General features: G+C 51.3%; 1 protein-coding gene and 1 long non-coding RNA gene across 3 annotated transcripts; one reads left to right on the top strand and one right to left on the bottom strand.

The window, feature by feature from the left end:
• Positions 1-7036: 7036 nt before the first annotated feature.
• Positions 7037-17435, bottom strand: LOC118150312 (uncharacterized). 2 transcript variants are annotated; one of them, XR_013531146.1, is made up of 3 exons: positions 15036-17435; positions 9597-9733; positions 7037-8427 (listed from the first exon to the last, which is right to left on the bottom strand). It is a non-coding gene; the product is annotated as an uncharacterized LOC118150312 (long non-coding RNA). The 2 variants fall into 2 exon arrangements; XR_013531145.1 differs by having other exon boundaries at positions 7037-9733.
• Positions 17164-23907, top strand: UBE2S (ubiquitin conjugating enzyme E2 S). Its single transcript, XM_002762502.5, has 4 exons — positions 17164-17730; positions 18350-18497; positions 20369-20559; positions 23426-23907. Exons 1-4 carry the CDS (start codon positions 17200-17202, stop codon positions 23750-23752), a joined length of 1197 nt encoding a protein of 398 aa, XP_002762548.2. The 5' UTR covers positions 17164-17199; the 3' UTR covers positions 23753-23907.
• Positions 23908-24243: the final 336 nt, after the last annotated feature.

Raw genomic sequence — 24243 nt, 5'->3', positions numbered from 1 at the left:
TCCAAGGTCTCAAGGTTCACTGTGTGGAAAGGATGGATTTCCACCCACATTTATGGGTCAGTGGGGAGGCCTCCCCACCTGGAATGTGAGGCTGGCTGTAGGAGGTGGGCCATTTGCCAAAGGATGGGCTTCTAAGCGTTTGTTCCCAGGCCAGGGCCCACCACCAAGCTGAGGAGTCGGGGTGGAGGTGGGGTGCACTGTGGGGTGCTTTTAAGTTCTGGGTTTTGTCCTCTGGGCACGTGAGCATTTGTTTGTGGATTCTAGAGTCACCTCCTTATATTCAAATTATTTGGCTGAGTAGCATTAAAGGGTGGGGCGGGGGCGGGGGTGTACTGGCTTCTCAGAACGTTAGGGCTCAAGGTTCTAGAGGCTGAAAGTCTGAGATCAAGGAGGTGGCAGGCCGGCCAAGCGCGGTGGTTCACGCCTGTAATACCAGCACTTTGGGAGACTGAGGCAGGTGGACCACCTGAGGTCAGGAGTTTGAGACTAGTCTGACCCATATGGAGAAACCCCATCTCTACTAAACCTACAAAATAATTAGCCAAGCATGATGTCAGGCACCTGTCATCCCAGCTACTCTGGAGACTGAAGCAGAAGAAACCCTTGAACCCAGGAGGCGGAGGTTGCGGTGAGCCGAGATCACAACATTGCACTCCAGCCTGGGCAACAAGAGTGAAACTCCATCTCAAAAATAATAATAATAATAAATAAAAATTAGCCAGGTGCTTGCCTGTGGTCCCAGATACTTTGGAGGCTGCGGGAGGCTCGCTTGAGCCTAGGAGTTGGAGGCTGCAGTGATCTACAATTGCACCACTGCACTCCAGCCTGGGCAACAGAGTGAGACCCTGTCTCAAAGGTAAAAAATAGCCAGATTCGGTGTCCCACGCCTGTAATCCTAGCACTTTGGGAGGCCGAGGTGGGCGGATTACTTTAGGTCCGGAGTTCGAGACCAGCCTGGCCAACATAATGAAACCCTGTCTCCACTAAAAACACAAACATTAGCCTGTTGTGGTAGCAGCTGTCTGTAATCTCAGCTACTTGGGAGTCTGAGGCAAGAGAATCGCTTGAGCTGGGGAGATGGAGGTTGCAGTGAGCCGAGATGGCGCCACCGCACTCCAGCCTGGGCAACAGAGCGAGACACTGTCTCAAAGATAAAAAATAAAAAAGGAAGCGCTCCCCCCATGTGCTTCCCTCTCCCACCGGGTGCGTTAAAATATTTGCGTGGTGCTGACTGCAGTTTCCTCCTTGCCTTTGCGCTTGGATGCACACTCCGGCCAGGAGAGGAGGTGCCTCTATGTACCAATTTTATGAACTTTAGGAACATTCTTTCTAGATGCAACTAAATGTCTGTCTCTAAGCTGCAGGCTTTCACCTCGCATCTGAGGTCTGTTTGCACACCACTCTGCAAAGAGAGTTGCAGAGACAGAGATAAAAGAGAGGTAGAAAAAGACCACGGGGCAGCAACTACCCATCTGTAGTGTGAGACTCCAAGGGGCATGGTTGAATTTTACTTTCTACTATGCTAGTTCACTGATTTAATGAACAAGATACAGCGAACGGCACAGACAAGGTCCTCGTGCTTCAGGAACAAGTGAACGCATGGAAGTCCCTGGGTTCTCCTGCAAACCTCTCTTGGCTTCTGTTCCTGGCAATCACATATACGCTGACAATGACGGTGATTGGTGTGTGTGTGTGTGTGTTTTAATCTTTCACTGCCAAGCTTTACACACAAATGACAGTGATTGTTATATGGGAAAATTTTTTAGAAAAGCCAGAGAAGCAAGGAGAGAACAAAATGGAGATCTGATTTCTCACTTCTCAGAGTCAAACGCTGTTTGCATTAGCTATGTTTTCTTACAGGCTTTTCTTCATAAAAACAATTTTTTTTTTTTTTTTTTACAAATCAGTCTTCCTATAGATAGACTTCTCTGTAACATCTTTTCTTTTCTTTCTTTTTTATTTAGATGGAGTCTCGCTGTCACCCAGGCTGGAGTGCGGTGGCGTGATCTCGGCTCACAGCAACCTCTGCCTCCCAGGTCCCAGTTCAAGCAATTCTCCTGCCTCAGCCTCCCAAGTAGCTCCCCAAGTAGCCTCCCAAGTTACAGGCACCTGCCACCATGCCCAGTTAATTTTTGTATTTTTAGTAGAGATGGTGTTTCATCCATTGGCAAATGGCCAGGCTGGTCTTGAGCTCCTGACCTCATGATCTGCCTGCCTTGTCCTCCCGGGTAGCTGGGATTACAGGCGTGAGCCACCACTCCTGGCTAATTTTTATATTTTTAGTAGAGATGGGATTTCACCATGTTGGCCACGCTGGTCTCAAACCCCTGACCTCAGGTGATTCTCCTGCCTCGGTCTCCCAAAGTGCTGGGATTACGGGTGTCAGTCAGTGCACCTGGCCCCTGCTTTTCTCATCTGATAACACAAGGATGTCATGTCATACATACAGTTAACTTATCTGCACCCAACTGTATAGATAGAAAGAGAAACAGGAATTCAATAGTGCAAGTAAGCTCTATAAAAGAAAATGAGGGCCAGGCGCAGTGGCTCAAGCCTGTAATCCCAGCACTTTGGGAGGCCGAGGCAGGTGGGTCACGAGGTCAAGAGATTGAGACCATCCTGGTCAACAAGGTGAAACCCCGTCTCTACTAAAAATACAAAAAATTAGCTGGGCCTGGTGGTGCGTGCCTGTAATCCCAGCTACTCGGGAGGCTGAGGCAGGAGAATTGCCTGAACCCAGGAGGCGGAGGTTGCGGTGAGCCGAGATCGCGCCATTGCACTCCAGCCTGGGTAACAAGAGCGAAACTCCGTCTCAAAAAAAAAAAGAAAGAAAGAAAATGAGGTTGCCTTTGATGTTGCCCACCTCACTCCGTGTGAAATAATCTCCCGGATTTATTGTTAAGAAAGCAAGATATAGAATAGTGTGCATTTGTGCTACCATTTGTGTAAAAGGAGGGAGGGACAGAGTCTGTATATAAATTTGCTGCACCAAATAGTTCCAGGGCACATGGTAGGATCCTGCTTCCCCGTCCCCCTGAAGTTGGCTGTGCCCATGTGACTTGCTTTGGCCTGTGAAGAGTGGGCAGAAGTACATTTCCAGGCAGAAGGTTCTGAGAGCCAGTATGTGGTTCTCCCATGCTCTGTCTTTTCCCTCTGCCATGGGCACTCACATATTTCAGGTCATAGCTGCTCTGCTGGCCGGAATCCCAGGCAGATCAGCGAGGACCCCAGAGTAAGGATGAAAACAAATAGGGGCTCAACCACCTGCAGATACCCACAGAGCATGAATGAGAAAGAAACCCTTGTTGCTTTAACAAGCACGGCTTCGGGTCTACTTGTTACCGCAGCCTAGCATAGACCATTCTGGCTGACAGGGCTGCATATGGAGAAGGGAACTGGATGGTTGGGACATTTTACTTCTAAAAGCCCTTCTGCGGCCGGGTGCGGTGGCTCACGCCTGTAATCCCAGCATGTTGGGAGGCCGAGGCGGGTGGATCACGAGGTCAAGAGATTGAGACCATCCTGGTCAACAAGGTGAAACACCGTCTCTACTATAAATACAAAACTTACCTGGGCATGGTGGTGCGTGCCTGTAGTCCCAGCTACTCGGGAGGCTGAGGCGGGAGAATTGCTTGAACCCAGAAGGCGGAGGTTGCGGTGAGCTGAGACCGTGCCATTGCACTCCAGCCTGGGTAACAACAGCGAAACTCAGTCTCAAAAAAAAAAAAAAAAAAGCCCTTTTGCACTTCTGAATTTTTGTATCAGTAAGTGTATTGCCTACTGTTTTTTTGTTTTTTTTTTTTTAAGACAGGGTTTTACTCTATTGCCTGGGCTGGAATGCAATGGTGCAATCTTAGCTCATTGCAGCCTCGGCTCCCTAGGCTCAAGCTATCCTCAGCCTCCTGAGTAGTTGAAATTACAGGCGCCCACCACCACACCCCTGACTAATTTTTCTATTTTTAATAGAGACAGTGTTTCCCCACATTGGCCAGGCTGGTCTTGGACTCCTAACCTCAGGTGATCCATCCACCTCAGCCTCTCAAAGTTCTAGGATTACAGGCATGAGCCACCATGCCTGGCCCTACTCTTTTTTTTTTTTTTTTTTTTTTTTTAATAAAATTGTTAAATTAAATGCCAGGAGAATCGCTTGAACTCAGGAGGTGAAGGTTGCAGTGAGCCAAGATCTCCGAGATCATGCCATTGTACTCCAGCCTGGGCAGCAGAGTGAGACTTTGCCTCAAAAAAAAAAGAAAAAGAAAAAATAATTTTTAAAAATATAAATGTAGGCTGGACACAGTGGCTCATGCCTGTAATCCCAGCACTTTGGGAGGCTGAGGTGGTTGGATCATTTGAGGTCAGGAGTTCGAGACCAGCCTGACCAACATGGAGAAAGCTCATCTCTACTAAAAATACACAATTAGCTGGGCATGGTGGTGCATGCCTGATCCCAGCTAGTCAGGAGGCTGAGTCAGGAGAATCACTTGAACCTGGGAGATGGAGGTTGCAGTGAGCCGATATTGTGCCACTGCACTCCAGCCTGGGCAACAAGGGTGAAACTCCATCTCAAAAAAAATATATTTATTTATTTATATATTATATATTATATTATATATATATGTAAATGTAGATATGGGAATCTGGCTATGCTGACCAGGCTGGTCTTGAACTCCTAGCCTCGAGCAATTCCACCTCAGCCTCCCATATTGTAGATTTAAATGCGAATGGTGCAGACTTTTCCTGCCATTCCCCTCACTCAGCATATGCCAAGAAGCCAGAGGGAGATGGGCGATTTGAATCGCATTCCCCTCCCTCAGAGGGCGATTAGCTTCCCACTCTGAATCGGAACACCAGTGCTTCGGCGTATGTATTTTCGTTCCTCATGGACGCCACATGCCAGCCAACAGATCCATTTGTTCAACAAGAGCAGAGCAATCTGCTCCACACCCACTATATGTGGGGTGGGCAAGTCAAGGATAAGATCTGACATGAGCAATCTGCGTCGAACGTTTGCCTTTGTAGCCTCACACTTGCTCAACTGGCAACCCCACTGTGCCCATAAATGCAGCCTCTCTGCAGCTTGCCGGGTGGGCTTGGGAACTTCTGGTATCTATGCCAGATGTTGTGTGCATGCTTTTTACTTTCACTTTTTCTGACTTTATATTTTGAAATAATTCCAAACGTACAGAACAGTTACAAGAATAAGTCAGAGAACTTCTGTGTTGTTTTCACTAGCTCACCAGTTGTGACCATCATCTGACATCGCTGTACGGTTTTCCTCCCATATAAATATTCATCTCGGCTGGGCACAGCGGCCCATACCTGTAATCCCATCACTTTGGGAGGCCGAGGTGGGTGGATTGCTTAGGCTCGGAGTTCAAAGACCAGCCTGGGCAACATGGTGAAACCTCGTCTCTACAAAAAAAATACAAAAAATTAGCCAGGCATGGTGCTATGTGCCTGTAGTTTCAGCTACTCAGGAGGCTGAGGTGAGAGGATTGCTTGAGCCCAGGAGGTGGAGGCTGCAGTCAGCCAAGATCATACCACTGCACTCCAGCCTGGGCAGCCTGGGCCACAAAGCCAGGACCTGCCTCAAAAAAAGTAATTTATGGTTTTTTTCTTTGGAAACATTTGGAAGTAAGTTCCATCCATCACATCCCTTTACCTCCAGAGGATATTCTGAAGAACAAGACCACTCTCTTACATGTCCACAGCATAATTATCATGGTCAAGAATTTAGCATTGACCAAGTCCACGTGTGAGTTTCATCGAGCATCCTGCTAGTGTCCTTTAGAGCCACTTTCAGTTTGTGACACCTCAGGATTCAGTGGTGCAACCAGCTATCATGCTTCTTGAGGTGCCTTCAACCTTAAACAGTTACTCAGTCTTACCCGGGCATGCTGGCTCAGCCCTGTAATCCCAGTACTTTGGGAGGCAGAGAGGAGTGGATCAAGAGGTCAGGAGATCGAGACCACCCTGGCCAACATAGTGAAACCCCGTCTCTACTAAAAATACAGAAAAAGTAGCCAGGTGCGGTGGCACATGCCTGTAGTCCCAACTACTCAGGAGGCTGAAGCAGGAGAATTGCTTGAACCCAGGAGGCAGAGGTTGCAGTGAGGAGAGGTTGTGCCACTGCACTCCAGCCTGGGCAATAGAGGGAGACTCCATCTCAAAACAAACAAACCAAAAAAACCAACAGTTACACAGTCTTTGTCTTTCTTTTTTATTTTTATTTTCTATTCTTGTACACCATTCACGCAGAGATTAGGGAGACTTTTTTATTTTAAGAGACGGGGTCTTGCTATGTTGCCCAGGCTGGAATTCCTCCTCAAGCAATCCTCCTGCCTCAGCCTCCCAAAGTGCTGGGATTACAGGTGGCAGCCAGCAGGACCAGCCCAGACGTTGTCTTTCTCAATGCTGATTTGTAAAGAACCCAGGTAGGCCATTTCATGGAACGTCTCTCTTGCAGTTAGGTGCATTTCACGTTTCCTCGTGATTAGAGCTGGGTTCCCTGTGTGAGACAGGAAAACCACAGGGGCGATGCCAGTCTCAGCACTTTAGCTGAAGGAACCCATGCTCTTATGCTTCCTGAAGTTCGGGAAGCTCATATGTTCAGAGCTCATATGCTGAGTTCATTCCACCAAGGCTGCAGTGCAGTGGAACGAACAAGGCTCACTGCAGCCTCAACCTTCTGGGCGCAAGCGATCCTCCCACCTCAGCCTCCTGAATAGCTGGGACTACAGGTGCATGCCACCATTCCTGGCTAAGTTTTAAGTTTCTTTTTTTTAAATAGAGATGGGGGTCTCACTGTGTTGTCCAGGCTGGTCTTAAACTCCTGGGCTCAAGCCGTCCTCCTGCCTCAGCAGTGCTGAGATTATAGGTGTGAGCCACTGCATCCAGCCAACAGAACTCTGTTTCTTCACAGTTCTGGAGCCTGGAAGTCCCAGGTGAAGGTGTCAGCTACCCACAGTGCTGGGATTACAGGTGTGAGCCACCACACGTAGGCTGATGCTGTGTAGTTATCTTTTTTCTCCTCAAATTTTCACCTGCTGTTTGGCCTCCACTGATGATTCTCTTGGTTGAATCAATTATTATTATTTTCTGAGATGGAGTCTTGCTCTGTTGCTCAGGCTGCAGTGCAGTGGCATGATCTCGGCTCACTGCAACCTCCGCCTCCCGGGTTCAAATGATTCTCCTGCCTCAGCCTCCCAAGTAGCTGGGATTACAGGAACATGCCACCATGCCCAGCTAATTTTTGTATTTTTAGTAGAGACAGGGTTTCACTATGTTGGTCAGGCTGGTCTCAAACTCCTGACCTCATGATCTGCCTGCCTCGGCCTCCCAAAGTGCTGGGATTACAGGTGTGAGGTGTGAACCACCGCACCCAGCCGTGGCTGAATCCATTATTACAACGATGTTTGAATATTGGCAATCTTCAAAACATCTGAATATCAGTCTCCAAAAGTTGAACGGCGATCTTCAGATGATAATTTTCTAACCTCATTATTCTTTTCACGCTTATTAGTGAGCATTTGTAGATGTTTTTTTTTTTTTTTCAGGGAAATGGATCCTATACTTTCATCAGATTCTTCGAGACACCAGGGATTAAAACAACAACAAATCCTCCCTCATTTTCAATGGCTATTCCATATTCTGTCCTATGGATGCAGCAGAGTTTTTTCCCAGCCCCGACTGTTAGAGGATCTTCGGGGTATCAAGTTTCTTCCCCCTGGAAACCTCTGCTGCGTTCTTGTCTTGAGTCCAGGAAGAATGCAGTACGCAGACAAGTGAAGGGCGAAGAAGACAAGGATGAGCTAGATTTAGCGTCACAACAGCTCAGAGGAGGCCCACAGTGGTGAGGTCCTCTCTGTAGGCAGGTCATCCGTTGAGTGTTCAGTTCTCAGCAGACAGGAGGTTCTGGAGAGAGTAGCTCCTCTCTGCAACTGGTCATCCTAATGCCTACAATTCTCAGCAGAGAGGAGGCCCTGGTGGGGATGGCTCCTCTCTGCAGCAGGTCATCTCTGCAGCTCTCATGAGAGAAAGTAGCTCCTCTCTGCAGCAGGTCATCTCGGCAGCTCTCATGAGAGAAAGCAGCTCCTCTCTGCAGCAGGTCATCTCGGCAGCTCTCATGAGAGAAAGCAGCTCCTCTCTGCAGCAGGTCATCTCGGCAGCTCTCATGAGAGAAAGCAGCTCCTCTCTGCAGCAGGTCATCTCTGCAGCTCTCATGAGAGAAAGCAGCTCCTCTCTGCAGCTGGTCATCTCTGCAGCTTTCATGAGAGAAAGCAGCTCCTCTCTGCAGCTGGTTGTCCTGTTGGCTCCACTGTCTTTGTTCTCTGGCAGACCTCTGCCCTGCTCTGGCGGAGCCCAGGGCTTTTATGGACCTCAGAGGGGAGAAAGTGCATGCTGACTGGTCCATGGGCAGTCATGGGCCTAGAAGAGGCACCACATATCCCCACAGTGGTCCTCAGAACTGGCAGCCTGCCCCCCAGCCTTCAGGCCCTCCCTGGCCTGAAGGTGGGGCCTTACTGAGGACCACCCCCATCTCTGCAAGTCTCCCACTGCCATTCATGGTCCCCGGGCTCTGCCGTAACCACTGATCCAAGATTGGAAGAGGAGCCAGGAGTGGTGAGAAGCCAGGTAGTGGGAACAGGCACCCCTGAGACTGAAGGGATGGGGGGAGGGTCTTCCCTGGGGCCCCCAAGGGTGCAGGCTGCAGAGACTCTTGGGTCCTGTGCCTGGGAGGACAGTTGCCAGTGCACCCAGGAACTCCCGCCCCACCAACTCGGGAGGGGCAGGGCTCTCGCTTGTCCCTGCTCCCACCTGCTACGTGAAGCTAGAGACCCAGATCTGCAGCCCTGGGTCTGGTGGCTGCAGCTGCACCCAGGAGGGCAGATCCTGCCTGTTCCCAGCACCCCTTCACCGCCAAGAGCACAGGGAGGCTCAGATCCACAGCCACAGTTTGGGCGACTGCAGCAACACCCCGGGAGCTCCCACCTCAACTCAGAAGGGGAGGGGCTCCCACGGGCTCCATAAAATGTGCATTCCCAGCTGCGCCTCCCTGCTGCAGCCGGCCTGTGCCAGCACTATCAATAGATGTTTAGGTTTTCCCTAGTTTGGACTAGTCCGAACAATACTGTGAGAAACATCTTTTTACACACCACTTGGTACATTGGCTTAATTTTCTTTAGGATGAGCCGTCAGGAGGTGAGTGGCAGGTGCATTTTGAAGACTTTTGTAAGACGATGCCAACGACAACTCAGAGGGCCTGTGCCAAGTCTGTTTGTGAGAATGCCCGTGTGTTCCCACCCTCCCCAGCACTGGACATCTTTCCGGTTAAGCTTGGTGTGCATCACAGGTGTGGTTGTAAGTCATTACAGGAGATTCCTAGTGCGTTCAAGAGTCTCCGCCTTGCGCTCCGGGATTTGCGGAGCGGGAGTCGGCTGGGCAATGCATTTCATTACTGGCATGTCTGTCACTAGAGGGAGCACCCGATCCACTTAAGGGCCTATTTTTGCGTTGGTGAAGGCCTCTCCCACCCGGGAGAGCTCGACCTTCAGCTCCAGAGGCACAGAGGAAAGTAGTTGTCGTCAATTACCTACCCCAGTGTGTAAAGACACCTCAAGCTGGGAAGGTCACGAGTGTCTGCTCAGAAGTATTCGGGCACTAAGGAGCGAAGAACCTGCTACCAACCGCAGACTAGCAGACTCAGAAACTCGGGAAAGGACGTTCAGCCTCACTAGGAAGGAAGAAGACACAAATAAAAGACGGGACACTTTGACTTGCCCACGATGCTAAACCTTTTGAAGGCTGCTAATCCTCGGGCTCACTCCTGTGACAGGACTTTGACCCTGGCTATTTCCTCTGCCTGAAATGTTCTTTCTCTGTATTCCCACAAAACTTGCTCTCTTACTTCCTTTAAATCCTTTTTTTTTTTTCTTTCCTTTTTGGAGACGAAGTCTTGCTCTCTCACCCAGGCTAATGTGCAGTGGCATGATCTCTGCTCACTACAGCCTCCACCTCCGCCTCCCGAGTTCAAGTGATTCTTCTCCTGCCTCAGCCTCCCAAGTAGCTGGGAACTACAGGCACGAATCACCACGCCCTGCTGACTTTTGTATTTTTAGTAGAGATGAGGTTTCACCATGTTGGCCAGGCTGGTCTCAAACTCCTGACTTCAAGTGATTCCCCCCACCTCAGCCCCAAAGTGCTGGGATCTGAAATTATAGGCATGAGCCACTGCACCTGGCCATTTCCTTTAAGTCTTTATTCAGATGTCACCTTCTCAATGAGTTCCACCCTATTTAAAACTGGCTCTCCTCCCGAATTCCCGAACCTCCTTAGCCTACACTAATATTCACAGCAATTAATATATATATGTTTTGAGATGGAGTCTCGCTCTGTCACCCAGGCTGGAGTGCAGTGGTGTGATCTCGGCTCACTGGGATTGCAGCTGTGAACCACTGCACCTGGTCAACAATTATTATCTTTATTTTGTTTTTCAGACAGGATCTCACTCTATCACCCAGGCTGCAGTGCCATGGTATGATCATGGGTCACTGCAGCCTCAACCTCCGGGGCTCAAGCAATGCTGTGTGCCACCATGCCCAGCTAAATTTTGTATTTTTAGTAGAAATGGGGTTTCACCTTGTTGGCCAGGCTGGTCTTGAACTCATGACCTCAGGTGATCTGCCACCTCGGCCTCCCAAAGTGCTGGGATTAAGGTGTGAGCCATTGCACCCAACCCCGAACAAAAGTAAGGTCATGGGTTACTAGTACTTAGCAAAGAAAGGGCCCCTTCCCCACCACATCTTCTGACAATTCCTGTCTCCCAAAGGACTTGGAAGGCTGTCCATCACTAGGCCAACTCCTGACCAGTTCTCAAATCTGCTCCCTTCTCTCCACCCTTTCCCCAGATGGCTGCCACTCTCACCAAGCCACGGTCCACTTGCTGATGGGTTTTCTGCTTCCACCCAGGACCATCCAGACCAGTCTTTACCAGCAGCCCTGGGCTACAGTCCCAAATCCAGTCACTCCTCTGCCCAAAACTCCTCAATAGCTCCCTGGATCTCACCCATACTCTTCACGGTTGCCTGCTGGAGTCTGCAGAGCCTAGCCCTTCCTGGCTACCTCTCCCAGCTTGCAACACACGTCTCTCTTTTTCTCTCATCCCTATGACCTTCTTTGAGTTTCCTCCACCATAATAATTTTTTAAATTCTTACCAAAAAAAATGCTTAGGCCAGGTGCAGTGGCTTACAGCTGTAATCCCAGCATTTTGGGAGGCTGAGGCAGGTGGATTGCTTGAGGCCCGGAGTGAGACAAGCCTAGGCAATATGGCAAAAACCGATCTCTACAAAAAGCACAAAAATTAGCCGGGTGTGGTGGTGAACCCCTGTAGTTCCAGCTACTCAGAAGGCCGAGGTGGGACGATTGCTTGAGCCTGGGAGGCAGAGGCTGCAGTGAGATGAGATCATGCCATGGCATTACAGCCTGGGTGACAGAGCAAGACCTTGTCTCAAAAAAAAAAAGTTTGAGATGCAATTCACATATCATAGAATCCACCCATTTAAACTACATAATTAAATGGTTTTTAATATAGCCACAGTTGTGCAAGCATCACGTTAATTTTTTCATTCCAATAGTTTTTGGGGAACAGATGGTGTCTGGTTACTTGTGTGAGTTATTTGGTGGTGACTTCTGAGCTGCTGGCGCATCCGTCACTGAGCAATGTATACCACACCCAGTGTGTAGTCTTTTACCCACCCCCTCCCACCCTTACCCTTGAGTCCCCAAAGTCCACTGTATTTTTTTTTTTTTTTTTGAGACGGAGTTTCACTCCTGTTGCCCAGGCTGGAGTGCAGTGGTGCGATCTCAGCTCACCGCAACCTCTGCCTCCAGGTTCAAGTGATTCTCCGGCCTCAAACTCCTGAGTAGCTGGGATTACAGGTACACGCCACCACACGCTGATAATTTTGTGTTTTTAATAGAGATGGGGTTTCTCCGTGTTGGTCAGGCTGGTCTCTAACTCCCGACATGTGATCAAGCCTACCTCAACCTCCCAAAGTGTTGGGATTACAAGCGTGAGCCACCATGCCCGGCCTTTTTTTTTTTTTTTTTTGAGATGGAAGTGCTCTGTGGCTCATGCTGGAGAGCAATGGTGCAATCTCAGCTCACTGCAACCTCCAGCTCTCGAGTTCAGGTGATTCTCCTGCCTCAGCCTCCTGAGTAGCTGGGACTACAGGCGTCCACCACCACGTACAGCTCATTTTTGTACTTTTAGTAGAGACGAGGTTTCAACCACGTTGGCCAGGCTGGTCTCAAACTCCTGACCACAAGTGATCCGCCCGCCTCGGCCTCTCAAAGTTCTGGGATTATAGGTGTGAGCCACCATGCCCAGCCCTGTGGTGTCATTCTTATGTCTGTCCGTCCTCACAGCCCAGCTGTCACTTCTAAGTGAGGACACAGGTGTTTGGTTTCCTATTCCTGAGTTACTTCACTTACAGTCATGGCCTCCAGCTCCAGCCACGTTGCTGCAAATGCCATGATTCCATTCTGTTTCATGGGTGAATAGTATTCCATGGTGTATATACCACATCTTTAGCCACTCGTTGGGTGATGATGGGCATTTAGGTTGGTTCCACATTTTTGCAACTGTGAACTGTGCTTCTAGTAACATGCATGTGTACACGTCTTTGGCATGTAATGACTTTTTTCCTCTGGGTAGATACCCAGTAGTGGGACTGCCCGATCGAATGGTGGTTCTACTTTTAGCTCTTCAAGCAATCTCCGTGCTGTTTTCCACAGTGGTTGTACTAGCTTCCATTCCCACCAGCAGTGTAAAAGTGTCCCTTTTTTACTAAATCCATCCCAACATCGACTTTATTTTTTTAATTATGGCCATTCTTGAAGGAGCAAGGTATTATCTCATTGTGGTTGTAATTTGCGTTTCCCTGATACTGAGTGATGCTAAGCATTTTTCATGTTTGTCGGCTGTTTGCAATATCTTTCTTTTCTTTGAGATGGAGTCTCACTATATCACCCAGGCTGGAGTGCTGTGGCCTATCTCGGCTCACTGTAACCTCCGCCTGCTGGGTTTAAGCAATTCTCCTGCCTCAGCCTTTGGAGTAGCTGGGATTACAGGCACACGCTGCCACGCCTGGCTAATTTTTGTATTTTTAGTAGAGATAGGGGTTTCACCATGTTGGCCAGCCCGGTCTCAAACTCCTGACCTCAAGTGATGCGCCTGCCTCGGCCTCCCAAAGTGCTGGGATTACGAACGTGAGCCACCGCGACCAGCCTACTTGTAATATCTTCTTTGAAAGAATTGTCTATTCATGTCCTTTGCCTACTTTTTCATTAGATGATTTTATTTTCTTGCTGATTTGTTAGAGCTCCTTGTAAATTCTGGATATTAGTCCTTTGTCAGATGCATAGCTTGCCAATATTAAAGTAATGGCAAAGACCTCGATTTCTTTTGCACCAACCTTAATATAAGGTGAGCGAGGATCCAGTTTCATCCTGTACCTGTGGCTTGCCATGTTTCCCAGCACCATTTATTGAATAGGGTATCCTTTCCCCATTTTATGTTTTCGTATGCTGTGTTGAAGATTGTCGTGGCATGAGGGCAGAGGAGAAATATGGTTACCAGAGAGCTTTCCCTACCTGCCATAACATGTCGTCCCTTCCAAAATACCGTGTTTCCCCTATTTGTTATGTTTCATTTTTGGTTCTATCTTCCCCAGCTACAGTAAGCCTTAAAAGGGCAAAGATCTCTGTCTGTCTGTTCTCCAATGCGTCCCAAGCACCTGGATTGGTGCCTGGCACATAGTAGGTATTCAATAAATATCGGATGAATGTATAACACCTTCAGCCTATCAGGTGCTCTGCTAGGGACCGAGGACAAAATCCCTGCTCTGCTGCGGTGATTTTCTAGTTGGTAAGAGTCAAACATGCAAGCAGGCAAATAACTGCAAATCCTGAAGTTCCAAGAGGATGAAGCCGGGAGAGCACGGGAGGGGAGGACAGAGGAGAGAAGCGGCTCCACAGGGCGTGACGAGTTAGGGTTATCCTCGAGGTGAGAAGAATGGGAGGGTGAAAAGCACAACAGGCACAGGGAACCGTATGCCCAACTGTCCTCAGGGGAAAGAGCTGGGCTTATTCCAGGAACAAACACACAAGGCAAGGGAGCCTCATGGAGGTGGTGCAAGGGCTTATGGGTTTTCGGCGAGTTTGGGATTTATGCAAAATGTAGTGGGGGGGCGGGCTCTTGAGCTTTAAGCTGGGGCGGGGCATGTGGGATTTATGTAAAGCAGTGAGCAAATTACAGCTCAAGGGCCTACCTTGGCCACTGCCTGTTTCTGGAAACACACCCATTCGTTTTCTTAGGAGCTACAAAGGCAGAGTTTAACCAACCACGAGGTCGGAAAACCTTTTAGGAAAAGGTGTGCCAGCCCGATTTTAAGGTAATCATTCAGGGTACAGGTGATCCCTCCCGATCCCTCACCCCAGGTGCAATCTATACCAGTTCCTGTTGATGCCATCTACTGAATCTCATCACTTCCCCCAATTTCCCATGCCACTAATCCTGCTTGGAGCCGCTATAATCCCACCTGAACAAATTGAATCACCTCCTCATTGGCCTCCCTGTTTCTGTTCATAAGCCTGATGGAGTCATTCTCTACTCAAAGCCACTAATGCCTCTCCATCGTTCAAAAAACAGACATACTCTTCGCCATGGCCTAGGAGGCCCGCCAGCACCCCCTCCTCTCTCCCACCTCAGATCCCTCTACTTGCTCTGCCTCACTCCAACCCCAGCCTCACTAGCCTCCTAATTCTCCCTAAAATCACCAAGCCCAATCCCCTTTGCACCTGCTGTTCCCTTTGCTGAAAATGCTTTTCCCACAGACCTTCTCACAGCCCAAATGACCTTTCCTCAGACAGATTTCCCTGCCCAGCCAAGGTAAGACAGTGGCCCATCCCTCCCTCTCTGGCGTCCTTCTCCCACTGTTTGCTCCTGTCTTTATCACTAGCTGACATGACTTACTTGCTATCTGGCTCCTGCACCAGCATGTAAGATCCAGGAAGGCCGAGGTTTTGTCCCTTTTATTCTCTGCTGTATCCCATAGCATCCTGCCAGCTACGGTGTAGATGCTGATAGAGAAGAACAAATGTACTGAATGGATGCAAGTATCCAGAGAGGGATATGATAATTAAAAATATCTACCCATCATCGTTGTGACAAGGAGTAAATGACATCAAGCATGTAAAGAAACTAGAACGGGGTCTGGCACACAGCAAATAATAAATAATAACCATTAGTATTACCATTATTATTGTTATGACTTTTGGGTGGATTTTTTTTTTTTTTTTTTGAGACGGAGTCTCGCTCTGTCACCCAGGCTGAGGTGCAATGGCACAATCTCGGCTCACTGCAACCTCCGCCCCTCAGATTCAAGCAATTCTCTGCTTCCGCCTCCCGAGTAGCTGGGATTACAAGCGCCTACCATCATGCCCAGCTAATTTTTTTGTATTTTTAGTAGAGATGGGGCTTAACCGTGTTGGTCAGGCTGATCTTGAACTCCTGATCTCAGGTGTTCCACCCGCCTCAGCCTCCCAAAGTGCTGGGATTACAGGCGTGAGCCACCACGTCCTGGATTTTTGAGATCAAGACAAAGTTAATCACCAGCTTTGCCTGGTCCCAGCTGAGGAACCCTGAGCAAGACACTCTACCCTCCTGTTCCTTCAGTTTCCTTGTCTATTAATTGGGCTGGGCCCCTCCACGCCCAGCAGGCTAAAATGGAAGATCTGCAACATGCTGATCTTCGAAATGGAATGAAGGATTGGTGGCACCAATCTAAGCAGGATTGGTGGCACTGAGGATGGGGGCAAGTGATGAGATTCAGTAGATGAGGTCAACAGGAACTGGTATAGACTGGACCTGGAGTGAGGGTGGGCACGAAGGGATCACCTGCAGCCATTTCTCCACAAACTGGTTATGATGATGACTTTTTATGCTGTGGCTGTTTTTTCTGCTGCTTTCAGTTTTCTGGGTTTTCTTGGTACAGATGGTGGGAGAGGTCTCTCACTATGTTGCCCAGTCTAATCTCGAACTCCTGGGCTCAAGCGATCTACCTTGGTCTCCCAAAGTGCTGGGATTACGGGTGTGAGCTACTGTACCCAGTCACGTAGGGTTTTTTGTTGTTGTTGTTTTTGAGACGGAGTTTCGCTCTCGTTACCCAGGCTGGAGTGCAATGGCGCGATCTCGGCTCACCATAACCTCCGCCTCCTGGGTTCAGGCAATTCTCCTGCCTCAGCCTCCCGAGTAGCTGGGACTACAGGTGTGGGCCACCATGCCCAGCTGATTTTTGTATTTTTAGTAGAGACGGGGTTTCACCATGTTGACCAGGATGGTCTCGATCTCTTGACCTCGTGATCCGCCTGCCTCGGCCTCCCAAAGTGGGGTGACTTTTTTTACTGACACCTACTGCTGGAGATGGTCACCTACTTCCCAGAGAGGGAAACTGAATCCCAGAGAAGGCAGGTGTGGGTGGAGGCCGTGGGTCAGTCACAGGCAGAACCGCGCCCTGAATAAAGGAACGAGGCAAAGTGGGTCTCCCTGACTTCCTTCCCTGGCATCACAAGGAATTCCAGAGCCCATGTGCCACATAAGGAAACTGAGGCCGGGCGTCTTCCATGAAGCCTGGCAGGGGTCGGGGTCACACACGGAAGGCAAGGCTGTCCGAGCCTTCATGGTCATTCTGACTCATCTTTGAGCCTTCGCAATACTACACGTGGACCCAAGACCATTTCCAGCACAAAATGGCGCCTCGTAGAAAAACGTAGCGGGACTTCCAGCGCCCACTTCCCCACGGCTGAGAGGAGGGGGAGCGCGCGGCAGCGCACGACTCATTTGCATATATAAAAATAAACGGATTTCGTTGGCTGGGAGCGGTTTGATATGCAAGAAACTGGGTCTGTATTGGTCGCTATCCATTCCTGCCCGCCCTCTGACCGGCCTCTGTCAGCCATTGGCCCGCGCGAGTCTCGTGACCCTCTAGTCACTAAGACGCATCTCTATTGGCCCCAGCGCCTTCCATCACGCGTTTAAAACCCCGAGTCCCGCCTCTCCTCGCCACGCTCCAGCCCCGAGGACGACCGTTAGTCGCGTGCGCGACTTCCTCAGCGTCAGGGCGCGCACGCGCGCGCGTATGCCGGGCCGTGGCGGCGTCTCATTCAAACGGCCCAATCAGCGGCCGCGTCGCCTTCCGCGTCCCCTTCCTTTCTACTTCCCTTTTTCAGCCCCTCCGTTCTTTGAGACCACTCCCCAGCACTCGCGGACCTCCATTGGCCGGCCCGCCGCCCAGCCCTCTCCGCCACTTCCCTCGCTTCTGACCACAGTTTGCGGGGAAGGGAGCGAGCCCGTCGAACACCAAGGAACGTGCGCGCTGACGTCACGGTTGAGGCTCGGGGCTGAGGGGCCGCGGGGGGGGCGTGGCCTGCGGGCGGCTATAAAGAGGCTGTGGTGCGCGCGCGGCTGGCTCAGTGCGGCCGGGCACCGGGGTGGTGGGTCGTTGGACGCTGTGAGCGGCAGGTGTCGGAGGCAGCGAGGAGCTGAGCGGGGCCACCGGGGTCTCGCCAGGGCCGTAGCGGCAACAGTTGGGCCCCCCCGCCCCGGCCGGAGGGCCGAAGAACGCAGGAAGGGGGCCGGGGGGACCCGCCCCCGGCCGGCCGCAGCGATGGTGAGCACGGGCGGCGAGGCCCGAGAGGGTGGTCGGGGGTGCACCTCAGGAGGAGGCGGAGTCTCAGGGGCCTGCGACCGGCGGCCTTGTGGGGTTTGAGGGCCAGCCTGGGGGGTCCCTGACCCGGAATGGGCCCTCGGGCCTTCCTGCAGGCGGAGCAGGAGCTTGGGCGGCCCGCAGTCTCCCTGGCGGCGAGGGCTCCGGGCGCTTTGCGGCCCGCCCATGGGTGTTCCCGGGAGCAAGGACGCCCCGCCGCCATCTCCAGACCTGAGCCTGGGTTTCAAGGATGCGCTAACCAAAAATAAGTGGAGACGGAGGGGAGGGTGGATCTCTGGCCTGTGTGGAAGCACTGGGGCCCGTGCAGGATTAGGAGCGGGCTTTGGGGGTTTCTGGGGCAGGTGGACTTACCTGGAAGCCTCCTCGGGAGCCCGCCCCCATTTCTCTTGGGAGTTGTGCCTGGGCAGGTGGCCTAAAGCAGCGTGGGTGGGGGTCTGGGAGTTGAAGGATGATTGACAGCCTTGGACCACTGGGTCAAGACTCGGGCAGTCTCAGCATCTGTAGGCCCTCCGGGAAGCCCAGCTCTGAACATCCTCTCACCCTGCTCTCCCACCGTGCCCAGAACTCCAACGTGGAGAACCTGCCCCCGCACATCATCCGCCTGGTGTACAAGGAGGTGACGACACTGACCACAGACCCACCCGATGGCATCAAGGTCTTTCCCAACGAGGAGGACCTCACCGACCTCCAGGTCACCATCGAGGGCCCTGGTGAGTTTGGAAGGAGAGATGGAGGGGGTTGCTGCTTAGATCCTGCTCTAGAACAGACCATTACGGGCCGGCCTTGTGTCGGGTGCTGGGGGTGCGGTGGTGGACAGGGCAGGATGCCACAAATGACAGTTATGTATCCTTTTCTCAAGAGTTGACACATACCTGGTCATTGAGACAGTTTATCATAGGGCGGTGCCGTAGATTTGAAGCAAGGCTCTCAGACATGGCTTCCCTGGACTTGAGAATGGACAGAAATGAATAGAAGGGGGATGAAGTTGCCGGTGGGAATGGTGTCAGGAAAGGCCTGGGAGGGCGAGCCACATGATCTCAAACTCCATCCTGCTGTGAGTGTCAGGGATGAGGAAACAAGCCAGATGCAGTATCATGGAGAGACGGGTCATAAGTAGCCACGTGATTTTGCAGAGCTATTTAGAATATGGTTTCATGCAAGCTACATTTATATTATCACCAGAATTCCTACAAAGCCAGTCAGGATTTGAGAAGCACATGTGAAGGAATGGTCTATTCCACTGTGGTGGTGATGGTAGGTGGTCAGGGAAGTCCCGGCTGTGGTGACAGTTGAGGTCATTCATGCCTTGCTGCATGGGGTGATCTCGGGGCACGGGATCATGAAGATGGGAAGGCTCCCAGAAAGCCCCTGAGGCGGGTGGAGCTGCGTGCTTGGTAAAAACACACGAAGTATCTGGTTTTGGCTGGGCACAGTGGCTCAAGCCTGTAATCCCACAGTACTTAGGGAGGCTGAGGTGGGCGGATCACCTGAGGTCAGGACTTTGAGACCAGCCTGGCCAACGTGGAGAAACCCCATCTCTTTAAATTAATAAATAAATAAAAATGTTAAAAAAAGAAAAACACACGAAGTAAGTTGATGGTCAAGCTGCTGAGGGCAGATCTTTAGGGCTTCTAGGCCTCTCTGTAAGTAGTTTGTAGGGGAATCTGGTGGAAGGTTTAAAGCAGGGGTACGGCAGATCCCTCCAAAGTTCCTGTTAACTGGAGTGAGTGGGCCTGGCAGGAGGGAGAAACAGGCCAGTCAGGAAGCTAGCCGCAGAGGTGGGATGAGATTCATGAGAGAACCCAGTGGGCAGTGGTCAAGCAGCTGATGGGCTAGAGGAGGGACAAGCAAGTGGGTGAGGAGGTGGGAGCCATGGAGTCGAGAGTTGACAGACTGTTGGATCCTTTATCTGAAAGTCATGTAAGTAGGCATCCTAAAGGGAGATAAGTACGTACTTGGGTCCCTGGCACCTGGGAAGGGCCTGTGACTAGGGTGGTCACTTGGGCCATGAGAAGGGATATGCAGCAAAGGGATGTCTCTTTTATGGAGACTAGAGCTTGATGGTGACAAAGCTGGGAGCTGCGCGATGGGCATCATCTCTGAGTTCTGGGGGAGGTCCTGTGGTTCTTCCTCTTAAGAATTCTCCAGCCTGACTGGGCGTGGTGGTCTATGCCTGTAATCCTAGCACTTAGGGAGGCTGAGGCGAACAAATTGCTTGAGCCCAAGAGTGCAAGACCAGTTTGGGCAACATAGTGAGACCCTGTCTCTCCAAAAAAAGTAGCCAGGCATAGTGGCAAGCCTGTAGTCCCAGCTATTTGGGAGGCTGAGATGGGAGGATCACCTGAGCCCTTGAGTTGGCAGGCTGTAATGAGCTGAGATTGTGCCACTGCACTCCAGCCTGGGTGACACAGAAGACCCTATTTAAAAAAAAAAAAAAAAAAAAAAAATCTTCCAGCCTGATGGGAGAGCTGGCAGGACATCCACCTGTGTCACAGCCAGACCACAGAGACTGGGCTTTGGGGCATTGAGGTGCCTTGGGAGTCCTGAGTGCCCTGACCCTGTCCCCCTCTCTCCACTCCAGAGGGGACCCCATATGCTGGAGGTGTGTTCCGCATGAAACTCCTGCTGGGGAAGGACTTCCCTGCCTCCCCACCCAAGGGCTACTTCCTAACCAAGATCTTCCACCCGAACGTGGGCGCCAATGGCGAGATCTGCGTCAACGTGCTCAAGAGGGACTGGACAGCTGAGCTGGGCATCCGACACGTGCTGCTGGTAAGTTCTGGGCTAGGGCTGGGCCTCCTGCTTCCGGCCTCTGGAGGTCCGCTGGTGTCTGAGCCATAGTGCTTTGTTTAGTTTTTCTGAGTCAGCTCTAAAGTAGTTGAAGGTTTCCACGTAAAAATCCAGGTTGCTAGCTTTCCTGGAAAGTTGAACAGTGCCAGACCCAGGTTACCAAGTACTGTTGAGAAGGGCCCAAGGGCACCTTGCCGTGCAGCAAGTGATGGGTTCCTATTGTAGGATGGTTTTCTCTTCTTAAAAAAAAAAAAAAAAAAATGGGTAGGCTGGGCGCCGTGGCTCACACCTATAATCCCACACTTTGGGAGGCTGAGGTGGGCAGATTACTTGAGGTCAGGAGTTGGAGACCAGATTCTCTACTAAAAATGCAAAAATTAGGAAGGCCGAGGTGGGTAGATCATGAGGTCAGGAATTTGAGACCAGCCTGGCCAACATGGCGAAACCCCGTCTTACTAGAAATATAAAAATGAGCTGGGCATGGTGGTGGGCACCTGTAATCCCAACTACTTGGGAGGGTAAGACAGGAGACTCACTTGAGCCTGGAAGGTGGAGGTTGCAGTGAGCCGAGATCACGCCACTGCACTCCAGCCTGGGTGGAATTTTTATTTAATTAAAAAATTAAAACAGGGATGGAGTCTCATTTGTTGCCCAGGCTGGTCTCAAACTCCTAAACTCAAGTGAGCCTCTCACGTCAGTCTCCCAAATTGGTGGGCTTACAGAAGTGAGCCACTGCACCTAGCCGGTAGGACAGTTTTCTGACAGGTGGAAGTCAAGAGTCTGGTTAGAAGCTTTTCTTTCTCTTTTTTTTAAAAGATACAGGCTCTTTGTTTCCCAGGCTGGAGTGCAGTGGCACAGTCATAGCTCACTGTAGCCTTGAACTCTGGGCTCAGGTGATCTTCCTGCCTCAGCTTCCTGAATGGCTGATACACAGACATGCACCATCATACCCAGCTAATTTTTACATTTTTATGGTTTGCAGAGATGGGGTCCCATTAGAGGCTTTTTTGCTAAAGCTGAATTTACATACCATAAAACTCACTGTTCCAGTATACAGTTCAGTGGTTTTTAACAGTGATAGGGTTCATACATCAGGGTTTCTCAGCCAGAGGAGATTTTGCCCCCCAAGGGGTATTTTGCATTGTCAAGAGACCAAAAATGTTGTCACAAGTAGGGGTGCCACTAGCATCTGCTGGGTGGAGGCCAAGGGTGCTGCTCACATCCTGCAGTGCACGGGGCGGCCCCATGATGAAGAATGACTTGGCCAAGATGGAGGCGTCCTGGTCTAGGCCAGTGCTCCAAGTTCTCCACAGGCTGTTCACAGCCTGCTGCCTCCCCCATCCTCCCTACAGGCTGAAAAAAATTTTTTTGACTTAATTTCTAATGAGCCCCTGGGGCACATGGCAGAGAGGGTGGGGAATTGGGGTTTCCTCCTGTGCTCAGGGAGAGGACTGAGCTCCAAGGTAAACAGACCCCAAACCTTTCCCTCCCACATGCACCGACTCCCTCCTGCTGGAGGTCATTGGAGGCTACTGGGGACGTGGGCACTGAGCTCCAGGCCTGCTTGCTGCTGGGTCTGCATCTGGACCTGTTGGGAACTCAAAGCAAGAGAGCCTCGAGAAGGACAGCGAGGCATGCAGTTTGCATGCAGTGGTGACATTAGGGTGGGGACCTGCGTCCTGGTCACCATCAGTGATGTCTGCTGAGCCAGGTGCTGTGTGTGTGTATCCTAGTGGCCCCAGGGAGCAAACAGCCTTGGCCAGTTTGCCCAGCCCACTTAAGAGGTTGCCCCAGGGGCTGCTGGAGGCCTGGCTGCACATCACGCCTCTGCACTCCAATTTATTCCTCAGGACAGGCTGATGAGGGGGCGTTGAGAGGAATTCCCCCTCTCCTAAGGGCCACCCTCGAGGTGCACCTCAGGCCACCAGTCCTGGTGTCTTGCCCTCTTGAGTAGGGTCCAACCCAGCTATAGTTGTGGGCCATGAACTTCGGATTTCCTGTAAAAGACAGTGACAGGTCAGGATTTCTGCTGTATCTGGAAAGATGGGAGGTTTTTTTTTTTTTTTTTTTTGAGACAGAGTTTCACTCTTGTTACCCAGGCTGGAGTGCAATGGCGCAATCTTGGGTCACCGCAACCTCGGCCTCCTGGGTTCAGGCAATTCTCCTGCCTCAGCCTCCTGAGTAGCTGGGACTACAGGTGCGCGCCACCATGCCCAGCTAATTTTTGTATTTTTAGTAGAGACAGGGTTTCACCATGTTGACCAGTGATCTGGTCGATCGAGGGTTTCCGCTCGATCTCTTGACCTTGTGATCCACCCTCCTCGGCCTCCCAGAGTGCTGAGATTACAGGCTTGAGCCACCACACCCAGCAAGGTTGGAGCTTTAGAGTCCACCAGGCAGGTGTGAGGTCCTCACATCCTCAGTGGCCCTGGGGCAAGCCTCTTTCCTTTGTCCAGGCTCTGGGCCTCATTGAACCAGAGGGCCTCTGAGGTCATGATGAACAAACAGCACAGAGGCAAATTCAAGTAATGGACTCCTCACAGGGGGCCTTGGCTTCCCCCAATCACCCAGCAAGTTCCACTGAAAACCAGGGACATTTTAAACCATTGGCCCCGTGGTGTCGTGTCCTTTTGGGAACATCTGTGAGTCAGGTAACAGGAACGTGGCTTCTGAGGGAGACAGTGAGCAAAGATGAGGGAGCGTACGGCATCGGTGGGTCCTCAATCTGATCTCCCAGGCAGCTGAGCTGGGAGCAGAAGGAACAGGCAGAGCAAAAGCACCCTCTTGTGCAGGTCCAGGGTTCCTGTAGGTTGCCCAACCCTCCCTGATCCTGGGCCTCTTCCTACAGACCATCAAGTGCCTGCTGATCCACCCTAACCCCGAGTCTGCACTCAACGAGGAGGCGGGCCGCCTTCTCCTCGAGAACTATGAGGAGTATGCGGCTCGGGCCCGTCTGCTCACAGAGATCCACGGGGGCGCTGGTGGGCCCAGTGGCAGGGCCGAAGCTGGTCGTGCCCTTGCCAGTGGCACTGCAGCCTCCTCCACCGATCCAGGGGCCCCAGGGGGCCCAGGAGGAGCTGAGGGTCCCATGGCCAAGAAGCATGCTGGCGAGCGTGACAAGAAGCTGGCGGCCAAGAAAAAGACGGACAAGAAGCGGGCACTGCGGCGGCTGTAGTGGGCTCTCCTCCTCCTTCCACCGCAACCCCAACCTCTCCTGTCCCCTCCCTCCAACTCTGTCTCTATAAGTTATTTAAGTTATGGCTGGGGTCTGGGAGGGTACAGGGGGCACTGGGACCTGGATTTGTTTTTCTAAATAAAGTTGGAAAAGCAGCTTCTGTGTCTCACAGATGCCCAGGACCGCTGCTTCTGCCACGTGGCTCCAGGAGGTTGGCTCCCCTGCACGGGCCCTGGGTCCTGTTAAAAACCTCATAGCCTGCAGCAGTGGGTCCACCTAGCTCACCAGGCCTCCTGTTTGAGGACTGCATCCACCTCTTTGTTCTGTGGGAGGAGAGCTGTCACAACCCCTCTTTGGAGTCAGATTTCCAATCTAAAATGGGGTGGGGACCTGGCTCTAGAGTAATGGACATGTTGGTGTGGCAGTGGCCTTCCTGCTCAGGACAGCCAGGTGTGAGCATTCTGTTGTGAGGCTTAACCTCATCTGGTTCT

The sequence above is a fragment of the Callithrix jacchus genome, chromosome 22 (assembly GCF_049354715.1).
Source record: "Callithrix jacchus isolate 240 chromosome 22, calJac240_pri, whole genome shotgun sequence".
Taxonomy (NCBI): domain Eukaryota; kingdom Metazoa; phylum Chordata; class Mammalia; order Primates; family Cebidae; genus Callithrix; species Callithrix jacchus.
Note: the sequence above shows the minus strand (reverse complement) of the source record. Positions and strands in the feature narration are given on the sequence as shown.